The 16114-nt window shown below is 47.7% G+C and overlaps 1 protein-coding gene across 3 annotated transcripts in view; it reads right to left on the bottom strand.

Annotated features, from left to right (window-relative positions):
• Positions 1 to 4275: 4275 nt before the first annotated feature.
• Positions 4276 to 16114, bottom strand: part of HPSE2 (heparanase 2 (inactive)) — a 113744-nt gene continuing 101905 nt past the window's right edge. Inside the window, exons 9-11 of one of the 3 annotated variants that reach the window (XM_028730598.2) lie at positions 9348 to 9493; positions 6842 to 6988; positions 4276 to 5800 (exon numbers count right to left, since the gene is read on the bottom strand). In XM_028730598.2, coding sequence (XP_028586431.2) covers positions 5635 to 5800; positions 6842 to 6988; positions 9348 to 9493 — 459 coding nt within the window. In that variant the 3' untranslated portion in view covers positions 4276 to 5634. The remainder of the gene's footprint in view (positions 5801 to 6841; positions 6989 to 9347; positions 9494 to 16114) is intronic. The other 2 variants (XM_028730600.2, XM_028730597.2) reach the window with 2 other exon arrangements.

Here is a 16114-nt window from a genome sequence, read left to right as displayed (position 1 = left end):
CCTCTGTCTCCTTTCCAGGCAAGTCATGTCGGTGGTGGAATCCTATGGAATCTCCTCCCAAGAGGGGTAATACAGCTGACTCCCATTACTTCTGGTTTTAAAGAGAACTTCAAAGTAGTTTGTGTTTTCTCTCACTTTTAACTGAAATGCTTTATTATATGTACCATTGCCAGATTTTATCGAAGTTTTCTAGGCTTGGTTGTGTTTTAAACTGTGTTTCATGGTAGCTGGCTTATTTTCAACTATTTGTTTTATTGTAATTGGTAATAATATCAGCCATCTCCTGCTTCCTTAAATGGCTCCCTTTTCTCTCTTAATGCCCGTTATGTCTGGCACCTCTCCTTCTCTGACTGCCATATGGTGGACTTCTTTCAGGTCTTCCATAAAGTCGTATCTCAAAATGTATATTTATTGTGAAGACTTTGGCACAACAGCAAAGTTCTCTTCCACCAATGAAACGAAGCAAAAATATACATATTGTAATAACAGTGAATGCATATTGTTATGAGTTTGGGGTGTTAAGATGTGTGCCAGACCCCTCTAATCCCTGGATCCAGCAAGTGTTAGAATTTAATCAAGGCTTCTAATTGGTGGAATAGCCAAGCTAGCTTTCTGGTGAAGTGATAGCCTGGGTGATAAACCATTAAGGGGCTCGATGTGAGATGGCAAATGAGTCTCAACAGGGGGGAAAAAGCCAGAGTTTGGAGCAGAGGTAGGATGAATGTGACCTAGAAGTAAAGCAGCAAGCTGGAGAGAGGGTCAGAGAGCAATGTTTGACATCTGTTTGAATCCACGGCTGTGACTATGGGAGAAACAATACACTTTGGGGTATTAATGCTGTTAACCCCTCTATTGCAGGCTGAGTTTGTATATAAAGGTAAAGGTAAAGGTACCCCTGCCCATACGGGCCAGTCTTGACAGACTCTAGGGTTGTGCGCCCATCTCACTCAAGAGGCCGGGGGCCAGCGCTGTCCGCAGACACTTCCGGGTCACGTGTCCAGCATGACAAGCTGCATCTGGCGAGCCAGCGCAGCACACGGAAACGCCGTTTACCTTCCCGCCAGTAAGCGGTCCCTATTTATCTACTTGCACCCGGGGGTGCTTTCGAACTGCTAGGTTGGCAGGCGCTGGGACCGAGCAACGGGAGCGCACCCCACCGCGGGGATTCGAACCGCCGACCTTTCGACCTTTCGATCGGCAAGCCCTAGGCGCTGAGGCTTTACCCACAGCACCACCCGCGTCCCAAAGTTTGTATATATGCATTAATATACCCGAGTTTGTATATATGCATTAATAAACCAGATATCCTAAAGACACTATAGTCTCTGCTGTGCCTCATTCCAAAAGGAAACACTAACCCTGGGTAGGCGCCTGAAACCCCTGGAATCTCACACTGCTCAGAGATTGGGGTGGCCTACAACAATATGGTTCCCATTTACTCTCTGCACCATCAGATATAAGGCATCAGACAGAAATAGCTGGGTACTTATTAGAAGACTGGGACGCGGGTGGCGCTGTGGTCTAAACCACTGAGCCTAGGGCTCGCCAATTGGAAGGCTGGCGGTTTGAATCCCCGTGACGGGGTGAGCTCCCATTGCTCGGTCCCAGCTTCTGCCAACCTAGCAGTTTGAAAGCATGTCAAAGTGCAAGTAGGAAGGTAAACAGTGTTTCCATGCGCAGGTAGCAGTTTAGTCATGCTGGCCACATGACCCAGAAAAACTGTCTGCAGACAAACTTCGGCTCCCTTGGCCAGTAAAGCAAGATGAGCACTGCAACCCCAGAGTCGTTCGCGACTGGACTTAACTGTCAGGGGTCCTTTACCTTTTTACCATTACAAGACTATTACAATACTGAGAAGAGTAGCCATCTCTTTAGTAGCATTAGCCAAGACACAAGCTATTTTTTACCAGCTATGTTTGAAACAGCTTGGTTGTCATCATTAGTTCTATTTTATTTTTATATGTTTCATTAACTACAAATCAAAATTTGAAACTAATGTGATAGAAACTTAAATCTGGGCAAATAATCAGCTGAGGTGGAGTTAAGCCAGCACTTCAAGTGGCACTCTTACCACTAATTTTAACTGAGTTGCTTTGTACTAATTATGATTTTTAAAAATTGTTTATCACATTGGTTGTATTATATTGACATCCCCTCTCTCAGGTTATTGTTTTACACTGTGATGGGCTTATGACATTTGTGGTATTTATTTCCCCTTGCTTTATCCTAGATGGTGATGACCTCCTATTGTTTTAAAAATAATTCGAATCAATCGATTGGAATATTTTCATCTGACAAAAGTTGAGCGCAAGTGGAAAGAATGTGTTTGGCAATGGGAGCGATCGAAGGTGGCCTGAGATGGGCACTCTGTGTCTTTGGGGAAACAAATTAAAGATTTCCCTTGGGTTCCATCTGTGGACTATGCAAGGGCATTGCTATGACATCCAATACTTGTCTAAACAAAGACATAAAGGCTATTTTTTCCTGGCATTGCTCTCTTGCTTATTCAGTTCTATATTGATATAAACCAAGTGATTCCCATAAGGGTCCACACACTGTGCTAAGATATGGGTCTTGCACAAGCAACAGCAGAAATGCAGAAGGGGGCTGATAATGGATTTTCCAAAAGATCTGTTCTGACTAGTAATAAATTTCTCAGTTGCTGTTTTTACAATAATTGAACACAAAGTGTTGTATGGCTATCAAGTGGGCACAGAGCTGCAGGGAGGCAGTGACCCTGTTTATGGTTTCAAAGGGCTCTGGATCAAGGGCAGACATTGCTGCCATTTCTCAAATTCTGCAGTAGAAGCCAAGCAAGTAAAGACCTGAGGAAGAGCCCATTTTCAGGGTTGGAGTAGGTCACGGCAGAGAGCTGCATGAGCCTCTCTAAATAAAGGGCTGAGATGGGTGGATACCAAGGTAATCTGCCCAAAGACTGCTTACTGGACACCATGATGTGAATCACAGGAAAAATCCTACAGCTTGCTCCTACATACTATGCTTGTATCCTACATACTATGCCTGCATTCTAGGAATCAAGTACAGTCGTACCTTGGAAGTTGAACGGAATCCGTTCCGGAAGTCTGTTCAACTTCCAAAACGTCTGGAAACCCAATTGCGGCTTCTGATTGGCTGCAGGAACGTTCAGCTTCCAAAAATAGTTCGCACACTGGAACAGTCACTTCCAGGTTTGCGGCGTTCAGGAGCCAAAACACTCAAGAACTAAGCTGTTCGAAAACCACAGTACGACTCTACAAGCCAGAAAAGGGGACTGTTTCATTTTGCAGTGCAACGGTTCCATTTCTACCCCATCCCACTTGATTTAAATCAGTTGGGTACCTTCTGCTCAATGAACAGGTGTTGGGGGTTGTTTAACTGGACATGGAGTGTCTCTAGGCATGAGCATTTCCCTAATTCTTCTTGTACAGGCAGAGATTGGCATGCTTGCTCATGAGAGGACAAGCTGAAGCTCATTCTTAGTGACTCACAGCATAAAATGGGACAGAATATAATGTGAGGACTGACACCTGTGAGCAAATGTGGACATTCTGTCCAAATCTCAAAATGTCGCCTTCTTGGGTTGCCAAGATATGACCTTGTGGTTCTTTCCAACTCTACAATTCTATGATTTAGGAGGCAGCGCCTACACCTTTAAATACTCTGAGTTGCTAAACACAGTTGCTAATACCATCTGTAGTGGCAACTACTACCCATGCTGTCTGTACACACAAGTGAGCGCATTTTCAAACTAGTGTGCAACAATGCTCTCTGTTTCCCTTTCCTCAAGTAGTGCTTCTACAAAAGTTTTTTTTAAAGAAAAAACAAATCGTAGTCGTATGAAGGGGAGGTGCTGCAAACTGTGTTGATATACAGAGGATATATATTGAGATACCAAGGCAGCTAAGTTATTGTACAATTTCCTATTTTGCCTAATTCATCCACAGGCAAGTTAAACAGCCCTGCAATGTCAGTAGGTCTGCCTCAATATGACGTGATCAGATAAAGCGCTCTCTGTATCCACATATGTGCAGCAATCACTTGAGAAGTGCGTTCTTGGCACCAAATGGATTATGACCATTCCAGCAGAACTCGCTTTAGATGGACAAATTGTGTGACTCTGGGGCAGCATGAGGATGCTGCTGTCTGTACAGCACTCCCAAAATGGTGCCTGCATCCATCACTGAATGCATATTATCATACAGTGTGTTCATGCCCTGCAACTCCTACCAGTCAGCATGGCTGGCTGACTGGGACTGATGGGAGTTGTAGTCCAGAACAACTGAAGAGCACCAGGTTGGCAAAGGTTCTGTGAGTGTAACAGGCTTGATCCCTAGGTTGGATCTAGGGGTGTGGATGGTGGTGGTCTCAAGAAAACAGAGGCAGAGGTGCTGATAAGAGAATCTGGTTGCCATCTGGTCCTAAGTGTGACACCTGGCTGCATGCAAATACCTACTGCAGAGAGTAGAAGGACCCTAATCCAGGCTCAAGCATGCTCAGATATGGATATTATACCAACTTTCAAGTGGCTGTCTTTATGGTGATTTCCCCCTACCTTGCACCCCAGTATTCAAATATCTGAAAATCCCCCAGGAGGTCAAATAGAGACCCTTGTCCCCAGCTCTGTTCCAAGGATCTTTTAGAGTTCTTCAGAAAATATAATTTAATAATTAACATTTACAGCACATGCTCCCAGAAGGCAGCACAATTTGACAGTAGCCAAGACCAAACCTCTTCTTCCCCCACCCCACAATGCCACAGGACGCAAAACAGTTGCAGACACCCCAGTGGCTCGTCTTATCCGGATGGACATATGCTGCACATCTTTCCCCGGCAGCCCAATTGGCTGCTTATTTCTGTAAGAGGCTCTTCTGGCTCCTGCATGCGCACATGCCTCGTAGCGCCATGTGCAACTGCCTCTGTTTGCATAGCCAGTGTGCTCCATCCCACGCCCGACAGCTGCATAGCTTGTTCTACTGCCAGTTGCCAGCAGAGGGAGCAGCTCCCAAAGGAATAAAGCTGAAGGGGCCCAGGATGATTCTGAGGCTTTTCTTGTTGATCAGTTCTGCATCCTGCCCTTGCGTATGTTCAGCAAATAAAGCCGGGGCTCCTATCTCAATCAGAGCCTTTCCGCCTGCCCACAAGGTGGCACAATGTCTCCACTATATGACCATCATCTCTGCACAGGGTTTAAGACGTTTCCCAGGCTGTCAAGGGCAGGATGCTCTGGGCAGCTTCCCCGGATCTGTCATTTTGCAGAAGGTTCAAGTTTCTGTGCTCTTCCAAGTTTCTGAAGCAGCAACTCAGTGCTCCATCCTTCAGTGGGACAGCTTGCTGGGCAATTCCTCTTGACTCTGGCTTAATGCTTTTTCCATAAGAGGGTGGGTGGGGGATCTGACTTTGAAACCCTCCTCTTTCTCTCCCAATTCATCATGGAGGAGCCACTGCATATGGTGTTGTTGGCATCATAACCACATGCCATCCAAGGATGCCCAGTGCTTGCGGGCACCCATAGTGATTCTTCAGTCTCCTTTCCCTGTGCTACCTGCCTAGTCTACCCGAGAAGGAAGCCCTTGGCAGCAGATGCCCCCACCCCGAGGCCTAGCAGGTCTGTCCTTGGCAGTGGGGTGGGTGGAGCTACCGGTATCGGCAGGCCAGGGCATTAACGTTCTTCACCACATAGAAGCTCATCGTGAGCGGTGGGATGACCAGGGTCCGGCCAGGGCGGAGGGGGCGAGGCTTCAGCGTGGGCAAAGTCCCGTCGTCCACCATGGTGAGCGGCTGCCCATTAAGCTGCACTGACCTGCACACACAGAGCAAATGCATGAGAAAACCACCTCAGGGAAGCACAAGGGAAAGGCTGGTCCTAGACACAAAGGAATGGTGGCCTAGCTTTGAGATGGCCACAGGTGTCTTTTGTGGCTAGGAGGAAAGATGCAGGAGAACTGATATTCAAGAGGGTGGCCACACCAGCTTTGTACCTCTAGGAGTTGAAGGGGCCTGGACTCTGAGGAAGGTCCAGGGTTGGCTGGGGCACATGGGAGTGGTAAGACTCATTCCATACTAGCAGGCAGCACTTTCCCACCGGACATCAGTGCACGAACTATGCAGCTATAATAGTAGCAAATATGCTAGTGGGCAAGTCAAATAAAGCTCTAGACCATCAGAGCTGAGAATCTTCCTGGGGGTGACAATTACATTGTGCTCTCTTTGCTGCTTTGCAGTATACCCTGCCCACACCTCCCCCAATTAATACAGGCAGACGCTTAAAGATATGTGCACCAGCACACCCTACTGTATATGTCGTTTCATTTTAGGTGCCTGTTGCTTCACTGACCTAATGGATTATAAGGCAAATATAGTAAACAAATGGAGTGTGTGTAGCAATTTACAAATTAGTCCTGTTACAGGGCTTAAGAAGCCTGGTCAGTCACGGGAGGATTGTTGGGGGAAAGGAACTGCTTGGTACTACAGTGGTAATATAAAGTTGAATGACATTAGAGAAGCTAAATTAGCCTGTTGCAGGAAAAGACTGTGAAAGGGGAACCCTTCGTTACCTTACAGGCTAACAGATTTATTGTGGGATCAACTGTTGGTCAGCTGAAAGATGGGAGTACAATTTACATCGAATTTAGGCAGGCTTAGCATCTTGTAAAGGTGGTGCATGTACTGAATGGGGACTTGATGGGGAGCATCACAAGCCTGATACCTGCATCAGTAGCTTCTCTTCTCTCTCCCCCACCCCAAGGGCACTGAACTCTATCAGCAGTGGTCTTTCTTGTCAATCGGGAGAGGCTGGATTCTAATACCACTTTCCAAGGCCTACCAGGATGATAGTGCTCACCTAGAGTGTAGTCCTTCCTGCCCATAGGGCTGCAGCACATATTGATGGACAAGCTTGTCCCGAAGGGTTCCCACCAGCTTGATTTTCTTCCGGGACCGGTGCAGGTTGATGATGTAAAGTGTGATAGAGCCACGGACGTAGTTGTGGCTGTGTGAGAGAGAGACAAGGTGCCTAAGGGTCAGTCGTGTGCACACTTCCCTAGATACCTCCTGTTAGTATCAAGGTTGAGGACTTCCCTTATTGCTCCACAGATCCCAAGATAAAATCACTCCAGTCAAAGGAACTGGAGGATGGGGCCATATTATGCAGAAGCTGTTGACCTTTTTGTCTAGCTGAAATTCATGACAGTATGAAATGTTTCCTGCCCTTCCAATTCAGGAAGTTGCCCTGTCACTTTCCTTTTCTCTCTCCTTTGAAAAGAAAAGTTTGGCAAGAGAATGGCCCCGACATATCCTGCAATAGCTGGCCAATGTGATGATGTGGCTGCAACGCACTGCTCCTCCGAACTCCTCAGCACACACCCAGCCCTATTTCTCCAGTAAGGTGGAGCTACTAAAATGTCTTGGCCAAGCAATCTAGCCTGGGTGAAGACAGGGCACAAAATGGAACTGTTGCATCCCATGATTTGAAGTAACCGCAAGGTGATGTTACCTAGGGATGGATTCTTCAATGTAGTTCCAATCTGGTAAGATAAAGGATCGAGGACAGTGCTATGTAAGTGGCATTTTCTGGTCCAGAGTGCATAGGCTGATTGGGTGATGGAAGGAGGGGGTCTGCTTTGCAGCAGGGAGCTGGACTAAGACAGCCTTTCAAGTCCACTGCTCTTTGATATAGCCATGCGGGCAGCCACTTCAACCTGTGAAGGGGTGAGTGTGTAGCAAACTGGCTACTCTTGCATTTCTAACCAATGGGATGGTCGAGTGGGCTCTAGAGTCATTAATGTGCGTTTTGCAGCCAACATGCATGACAACAGGCACTTGCAGTTTTAAGCAAATCCCTCTGAATCAGCCACAATTTACAGATGGCCCTGAGAAGCGCCACCAGCCTTAAGACTGTCAAAGCAGGTCAATTTACAGGGCAGAAGGAAGCTACATTGCTAAAGGAAGCTCCCACCTTTTGGAATGTTTGAAAAATGGTGGAAAGGTTAAGAGATGAGATGGGAATCCCCAGCTGAAACCTCCCCTTAACTGCATGAATTTACTACGTGGCCTTAGGCAAATCACTTATCTTCTCAGCCTTGGACCCCATCTGTAATATGGGGACAATAATACAATTCTGATGCAGGATCTTTGTAAAGATAACAAGAGGCACACAGAGCTTTATAAATATTATTTTCTCAGGGTCTAAAGCTCTTTACAGTACTCATGCTTCTGCAGCGAGCTTAGCCAGAAATGCCCCAAACAGAAGACAGAGAGAGTGAATAGCAGTCTCTCTTCCAAATGCCCAGGGCATGGGATGACCTGCCCACCTGTGGCCGCTCCTGTCGCCTTTCCTTTCCCACCTGTCCCTATCCCAGTTGCCAGTTACCTGTCAGTCACTGGCCAAGACTCCCTCCTGGAGGGGGAAGCTTGTTGAAAGCATCTGCCCGAAATGAGGAAGCAACAATGGGGACCTGTGTGCACACAGGGGACTCCCAGGCCCTGCGCTCGGAGGAGGATGCTTTGAAAAGGCTTATCACAGAAACCCTAGCTAGGCTGGGTGCCCCAAGTGAGGGGAGTGGAGGGGGGGAGGAACTGAAACCAGACCCCCGGGGCCTTTGGAGGAAAATACACTCTCCTGATCTCATCCTGATAAAAGTTGGGCTGCAAAGGCACTCACCCTAGTCCCAGAGATAGCTGCTCTTCCCTATCATCACCAGAGCCATTCCCCACCCACCCCGGCCACAACCAGAGCAAGTAAGGATGCAGATATGCACACAGGGATTGCGAGGGCAGCAGGGGGAAGAAAGCAGGTCCTTAAATCCTGGTCCCCAAACAATTGTTATAACCTCCTTGCAGCAGGAGGAGAACTTAAGCCTTTGGGGGGGGGTAGACAAAAGGTGAGTTACAGACAAGAGCTACTCCCTTGCTGTATTAATTGTCCCTGGGACACCAAGTGTCAGTAAGAGACTTGCTCTTTGGCAGGGACAGGGCCATAGCTGCTCAGAAGGATGGAGAAGGAAGGTATCGCTATCATTAAATAGCTTTTGGCTGTGAACGCACCTCTCTAGTGTTAAAACACCTCTGGGTTTTGACACTAGAGATGTATACTTTTTGGGACCCACTTTTGTTTCCGAGATGTTTTGAATTGTTTTTAATGTTGTGTTTTTATTGTTGTAACCTGCCCTGCGACCTTAGGCGAAAGGGATGACAGTAGCAAATCCTCCTCCTCCTCCTCCATGCCAAGTGACATTTTCGTCCGAGGGTGTGGCCCATGCTGAGTTAACCCTCTTGGGTCTTCCAGTCACCAGTGCCCCAGCCCCTACCTCTGTTCCAAGAAGCTGTGCTTGCGGCATGTGGCAACTCACTTGTGGTAGCTGGTGCAATGAGCGTAGATGCGCAGTTTATCACGGATCACCCTGCCAAGGCGAGGTTTCCTCTGCAGCCCGGCCACATGCACAGAGAGCACCCTGGGCCCGACAAGTTGCTTGTAGAGCAGGGAGAGCCAGTAATCCTGCCCCACAGAAAAAGAAAAACATAAAAGCAGGTGAGTCATTACACCACATTCAATACAGGTCAGAGATCTACTTTTAATATTGTTCTCCCATGTTGCATCTTCTGCTCAAATTCTCCCTTTCACTATAACTACCAAAAACCTACAAGCTCTGCCCTATATTGGATTACGCTGCTATAGAATGAATGACCGTTAGTCTCAGTTATACCACTGCAGGGAGTTTTGCCAGAGGACCCTGGGGGTTCCTTGCACAGGTACATGTCCAGAGGCAGAAGGTGTTGGGAACGGTGTGAATAAGATGACCTGCCATGCAGTCCTATTCAGCAGACCTGCCTGTCTCCTGGCAGAGCCATTACAGGATACATTCCCAGGGGCCCAGTATAGCTTTACAACCAGGCCAGCCGGGCTGTGAAATTGTGCACTAACCACATGGTGAATAAATGTTGCTGTAATCTGGCATGTAGCAGCAGCATAATAGTCCCTTCACTCGCGGCCCTCTGAGAGCTATTATTGGCAAACAGAGGAGAACATTAAATGTCACTTGTGGTTCTGCTCTCCACACTTCACGTCCTGTTCCTTCCAGAGACGCATGTTCACGCCTGCAGATGAGATGAGGCGCAGCAACGGGGGTGCCATCAGCCACAAGTATGAGAACAACACACACTTAGCACGCAAGTGTGAGGCAAACAGTGGGATGTTTTCTCCCAGCCAAAGTGCCTACTGGGTGCATTACTCTGTTCTTTACAAAGAATAGTTGCCCGGAACTCATTTTCAAAAGTTGCAGCACAATTCTGAGCTATGAGTGTTAAAAGGCCAAGAGTATTTGTGGTCAACAATATCATCCAGGGGTGTGAGAAGACAGAATTTCAGATCAAGGGGAACTTTAGGGGAACTTTGAAGTACAGTGGTGCCCCGCAAGATGAATGCCTCGTAAGACGAAAAACTCGCAAGACGAAAGGGTTTGCCGTTTTTTGAGTCGTTCTGCAAGACGAATTTCCCTATGGGCTTGCTTCGCAAGACGAAACGTCTTGCGAGTTCTTGCAAGTTTGTTTCCTTTTTCTTAAAGCCGCTAAGCCGTTAATAGCCGCTAAGCCGTTAATAGCCGCTAAGCCGTTAATAGCCGCTAAGCTGCTAATAGCCACTAAGCCGCTAAGCCGCTAATAGCTGTGCTTCGCAAGACGAAAAAACCGCAAGACGAAGAGACTCGCGGAACGGATTAATTTCGTCTTGCGAGGCACCACTGTACAGTGGTACCTCGGGTTAAGAACTTAATTCGTTCTGGAGGTCTGTTCTTAACCTGAAACTGTTCTTAACATGAAGCACCACTTTAGCTAATGGGGCCTCCTGCTGCTGCCGCGCCACCGGAGCACGATTTCTGTTCTCATCCTGAAGCAAAGTTCTTAAGCCGAGGTAATATTTCTGGGTTAGCGGAGTCTGTAACCTGAAGCATCTGTAACCTGGAGCGTATGTAACCTGAGGTACCTCTGTACAGCAGACCTTGACCAAAGGCAGCCTTTGGTGCCTGAATGCAGACACATTCCCAATTCCTCCTTTGCAAGTGCAGCCTTACCTGCCCCACAACTTTACAACAGATTTACCTTTCATATGATGCCCAGTGAGTTACAGGTAGGCATGGCCTGGGCAAAATGCTCCCATGGACCAAATTGGGAAGCCTGGCAGGCTTAACTAGGCCTGCAGCCTGGAGAAAGCTGGGAGTAAGCTGAGAGTAGTCTGGGAGTATCTCCTGAGGGCTGCCATTGTCACGTTCTTCCTGGAAGCTCACTTAACACATTCCTTTTCAAGACCTGTTGGCCTTCATTTCCCTTAGACTAGGACAGAGTGTTGCATAGACCAGTGGTTTTCGACTAGTGTGCCGTGGAGCCCTGGGATGCCTTGAATGATGGTCAGGGGTGCCCAGGGCAGCACTGGCCTCTGTCCATCTTCCCTTCCCTCACTCCTCTGGTGCCCTCTTACATCTGTGCCCCCCAAAGGCTTGCACAGCTGTTAGTTGCAGCAGCCCTGGCTACAAGCTCCCCAGGTGAATGGTGCCTTAGGGTCTGGCCAGGAGCTGCTACTTTCCAGGAACTGAGGCAGCTCAGAGATCAGGGGTGGCTGCAGCGGTTGCCTGGAGGACTCCCAGGGAGAAGGGAGAGGAGATGAGGAGGGAACACTCTACAAGGGAGAGTGTTTGAAAAAGGGTGAGATGCTACCAGCTTGGCAGGCAAGGGGTGACATAACTGGGCTCCTGAGCCCCACAGGGGTGCTGCAGAAAGAAGGTAGTTGGTCAAGGGAGCTGAAACGGTCAAGAGGTTGTAAACCTCTGGCGTAGACCATTAGAATCCATTCTAGTACTGCTGCTCAGCTAATTGATGAACCCGTCCTTTATGAGAACATTGGAACTTGCCTTATCCTAAGTCAAACCATTGGTCTATCTAGCTCAGTACTGTCTACAGTGACCAGCGGTGGCTCTCCAGGATTTCAGGCAAGGGTTTCTCCCAGCCTTATCTGAGGTTGCACAGGTGGAACCTAGTACCTTTTGCCTGCAAACTGGGCCACAGTCCTTCCCTCAAACCATGACATGACAGGAGAAGGAAGACAAGAGAGCAAGTTTGACCCTTCAAGTTCTCCTGGGTCCGGGTAGATGCTGAAATCTGTTCAGTGGGATGAGTGGCCATGTGATGTGCCACAGAACCTAAAGCTGTGCTGATCAGCCCAGAACTGCCTTGGATGGAGGCTAAGCATTACTGTGACATGATGGGAACTGGATCCTGCCCTGATGGCTGCTGGGTAGGAGCGGAGAGTCTCCCAGGCTCTTGCAGCAGCTGGAGGAATAGCTGAGCTGTACCTTGTCATCACCTCTTCCTGACAGAGTCCAGAGCATGGGGGTGGATGGGAACAGAGTTCAGTGCCATTGGCAATCAAGGCTCCATGGCTGTTTTGTACAAGGCACTTTCCACTTCATTCTCTACATCCACAGAGCTGGATGTGTGTGTGTGTAGAATTAAAGCCTTTGTGACCCAAGATGCAGGTGTAACTGAGTCCGTACCTACTGCAAGATGTACTACCATGGCCCCTTCTGTTTCTAGGATAGCCAAGTGGCCAGCCTCCTGGCAATCCAAAGGCCACCAGTTCAAGCTGTTTATTCCTCATAAGTAGCAAGTGCAGATTTGTGACTTTTCTATCTAGCAGGACCAGAAAACTTTGTCCCACTGCGCTATATATTTTCTGCTCGTAGAATATGGGTGGTATTTGAAGACACTGTCTTTTATCTTTGATCTTCAGAGCAGCAGCAGAGTTGAAAGACACTCATGTTGGCAGGTTGAATTATCCCTGGATCTCTGAACTCAGCCACATGAGCTCAGCTATCAGAGCATCTGCTTCGGCAGAGCATCTCTGTAGCTGGAGCTTTCATTCTGACTGAGCTGGATGGGCCATGGCATGGAAAGCCAAGGAACGGAGCTCTTGCAACGGGCGCCCAGCCTGAGTTTGTTGCCAGCTGATGGGCAGCCAGGCTAAGGCAGTGATTGATGCCGCGGCTTCTCTCAGCAGCTAAGGGTCTGCACAAAGGAAAGGCAGCATGTGGAAAAGTCTTTGTCACCGAGCGAGAGGGAGGATTTGGTTTCACATCCCAGCAGCCCTACACAGGCCCAAACGGCTGCTTTCATCTCAGTGATAGCTCCCACGGGAAAAGAGCGGCCGCCACACCTCACCCCAGGTTCAGTCTGGCCTTGCTGTTACTGTTGCTGGTTTTTTAAAAAAAACAATAACCCTCTAGCAACTCACCTGCTGAGGGCAAAAAGGAAAGATCTTGGCTAAAAGTGTAATGAGAGATGCTTTTAAAAAAAGAAATGGAAGGACGGCCATTCCAAGTGCAGTGCCCTGAAGATAAATAGCACAGAATAGGGAGTCCTGTTCCACATTAGGACTACCTTGAAGCACTTGCAAATCCTACAGGAAACTCTCCTACATCTCTCTCACACACATACACCCCCCCCAAGACTTGGACCCTTCTGGGGCCCCCATACTCTCAGTCACCTGGTATAGCAGTGACTTAAGAGAAAATGACTTATATTGTTACTTTATTTATTAAATGTATATACTGTCCTTCACCCAAAGATCTCAGGATGGCTCACAACATAAAGATACAAAATAAAAGTCAAAATAAATATTATATTTGCATGCTCAGTTGATGGCATATGTAATTTTGGTTTGAGACCATGTAACACTTGTTCTTCTGCATGTGTCCCCTGGAAGGCTGATCATTAGCTGTAAGCTATATATCCTTTCCTCTTCCCCTCTACCTTGTTATTAGACAGATTTATTTATTTCATATATTAGTCATTTGTTGACCTAGTCCTCTAGGGGAGGAACAAGACAAATTCATCAAAGCATTAAAATATCAAATCAGATCCGACCTCCCCCCCTTTCCCCCCCCCCCTTCTGGACCAAGGCATCATGAATAAAAAAAGCCTCCAAAAATGCTCCCCCTCTCAGTCTTTCTAGGGAAGAATACGAATTGGGGGTTAAGGATAACCTGCTTTTTCCAACGTACCTTGATCACTGGAAAAAAACATGATGTCCTTTTGTACCGCGGATCCACCCAAAGAACCTGGGATAGCTCAGTTGGTAGAACATGGAACTCTTAAACACAGGGCTATGGATTTGAGCCCCACATTGGGCAAAAGATTCCTGCATTGCAGGGTCTTGTGTTAGATGACCCTCACAGTCACCTCCAACTCTACAATTCTTTTCTTTTTTTTTTAATGGGGAGGGGGTTTTGACTTCTCTAATCCATTTTCCTGATGCCCGAAGATGTGAGGCTGAAGGAGCCAGAACCAACAGCTGATTATCTGAGAGACAACTGTAAGAAGCCCAGAGTCTCCCAGGGACTCAGCTGCAGAAGAATGCAAAATCTACAGCTCATTACAGGCAGGACTCCGCATTTGCGGCAGCCCTTCTGCTTCCCAGATCCCCACCGCTGCATTCCAGGGGCCTGCTGGCAGTGTCTCTCAGATTGGTACCCTGGACCAGGCTTGTAAATTCCTGGCCGAGGAGATCCAGAGCTTCTCGGCGCTGCCAAGAGTTCCACTTGCAAGGTGTAGAATTTATTAGACTGAAAAAAGATGAAAAGAAAACCTGCTACTTTTAAAGACCTTTTACATACGGTTTCCTTATTAGAGTCCTGAGCGCTTGGAACAGCAACGGCCTCAGCATTTTTGAAGAGCTACAAATGAGCGGGTTTGCATTAAACTGGAGGGAACTGCCCTGCTGTGTGAAGTTGTGAACTCCTTTCACCTTCGTTCCTATAAATCTAAACTGTGTTCAGCTCCGTTTTCCTGACTCTTTAGTCTTTCCCTAAGGAGCCGGCTGCCCTGTCTTTGGTTGTTACTACAGCATGTTTTCAGGGCTCTTAAGACTCCTCTCCTGCCCCCCCTCCTGCTTGTGCACCCCCCCAAGAAACCCCTGACTCTCTTGCTCTTGTGTACCCCACAAGGGTCCCACAGAGACTTTCACAGTGGACCGAGTTCCAGCTCCAGAGGTAATCCTGCCCCCATCTGCTTTCAACATGTTGTGCTTGACATTAACTAATGTCTCCTATTAGCACTGAAAGAAACCAATCTGGAAAAATGTATTTTCAAGCCGAGTTCAAACAGGCCACAAGGAGCAGTGGATTTTCAGCTGCTCGTAGCTTTTCCTTTCTTTCTTTTTTTGTGATGCAGCCAAGAGTCTGAGGAACAGGTCAAGGGCACAGAAGTCAAGCACAAATCCCCTGATTTACTGACTGGGAACAGGAAAGGCAGGGAGGAAAAACTGAGACTGATATGGCAGAGACACTGCAAGTGGACGGGCGGAGAGAGATAAGAGAAAGGGGTGGGTGCTGTGTTGCACATCTGACAACAGGGAAAGGGATAGCCAGCCCTGGCCTGAAATGGGGACACAGAAATGTAGATGGGGACAGAGCTAGTACAGTGGAGATCAGAGTACAGTGGAGAAGCAGTGTAGTTTAGTGCAGTGTTTCCCAACCTTGTGCCTCCAGCTGTTTTTGAACTACAACTCCCATCATCCCTGACTAGCAAGACCAGTGGCAAGGGATGATGGGAATTGTAGTCCAAAAACAGCTGGAGGCACAAGGTTGGGAAACACTGGTTTAGTGGTTAGAAAGTTGGACTAAGGCCACATTCACACCATATAGTCAAAGCACTGTGATACCACTTTAAACAGGTATGGCTTCCCCCAAAGAATCATGGGAGCTGAGCATTGTTGTGAGGCTCCTGTTTCCCTCACAGACCTACAATTCCGAGAGTTCCCTGTAAAACCACTGTGAGAATTGTACTGCTGTGAGGGGAATAGGGATCTCGTACCAACTCTCAGCACCCTTAACAAACCACAGCTCCTAGAATTCTTGGCATGGAAGCCTTGACTGTATCATAGTGGCATCATAGTGCTTTAAATGTATGGTGTGAATACAGCCTCAGACCTGGGAGACCAGAGTTCAAAACCTCACCCAGCCATGAAACTTCACTTGGGTCTGTCTCTCAGCCTAATTTACCTCACAGGGGTTTTGTGAGGAGAAAATGTGGAGAGGGAGAATTACCTATGCTACCTTGAGCTCTCTGGAGG

Source organism: Podarcis muralis, chromosome 6 (assembly GCF_964188315.1).
Source record: "Podarcis muralis chromosome 6, rPodMur119.hap1.1, whole genome shotgun sequence".
Taxonomy (NCBI): domain Eukaryota; kingdom Metazoa; phylum Chordata; class Lepidosauria; order Squamata; family Lacertidae; genus Podarcis; species Podarcis muralis.
The sequence above is the reverse complement of the archived record's forward strand: the minus strand, read 5'-3'. Positions and strand labels throughout refer to the sequence as shown.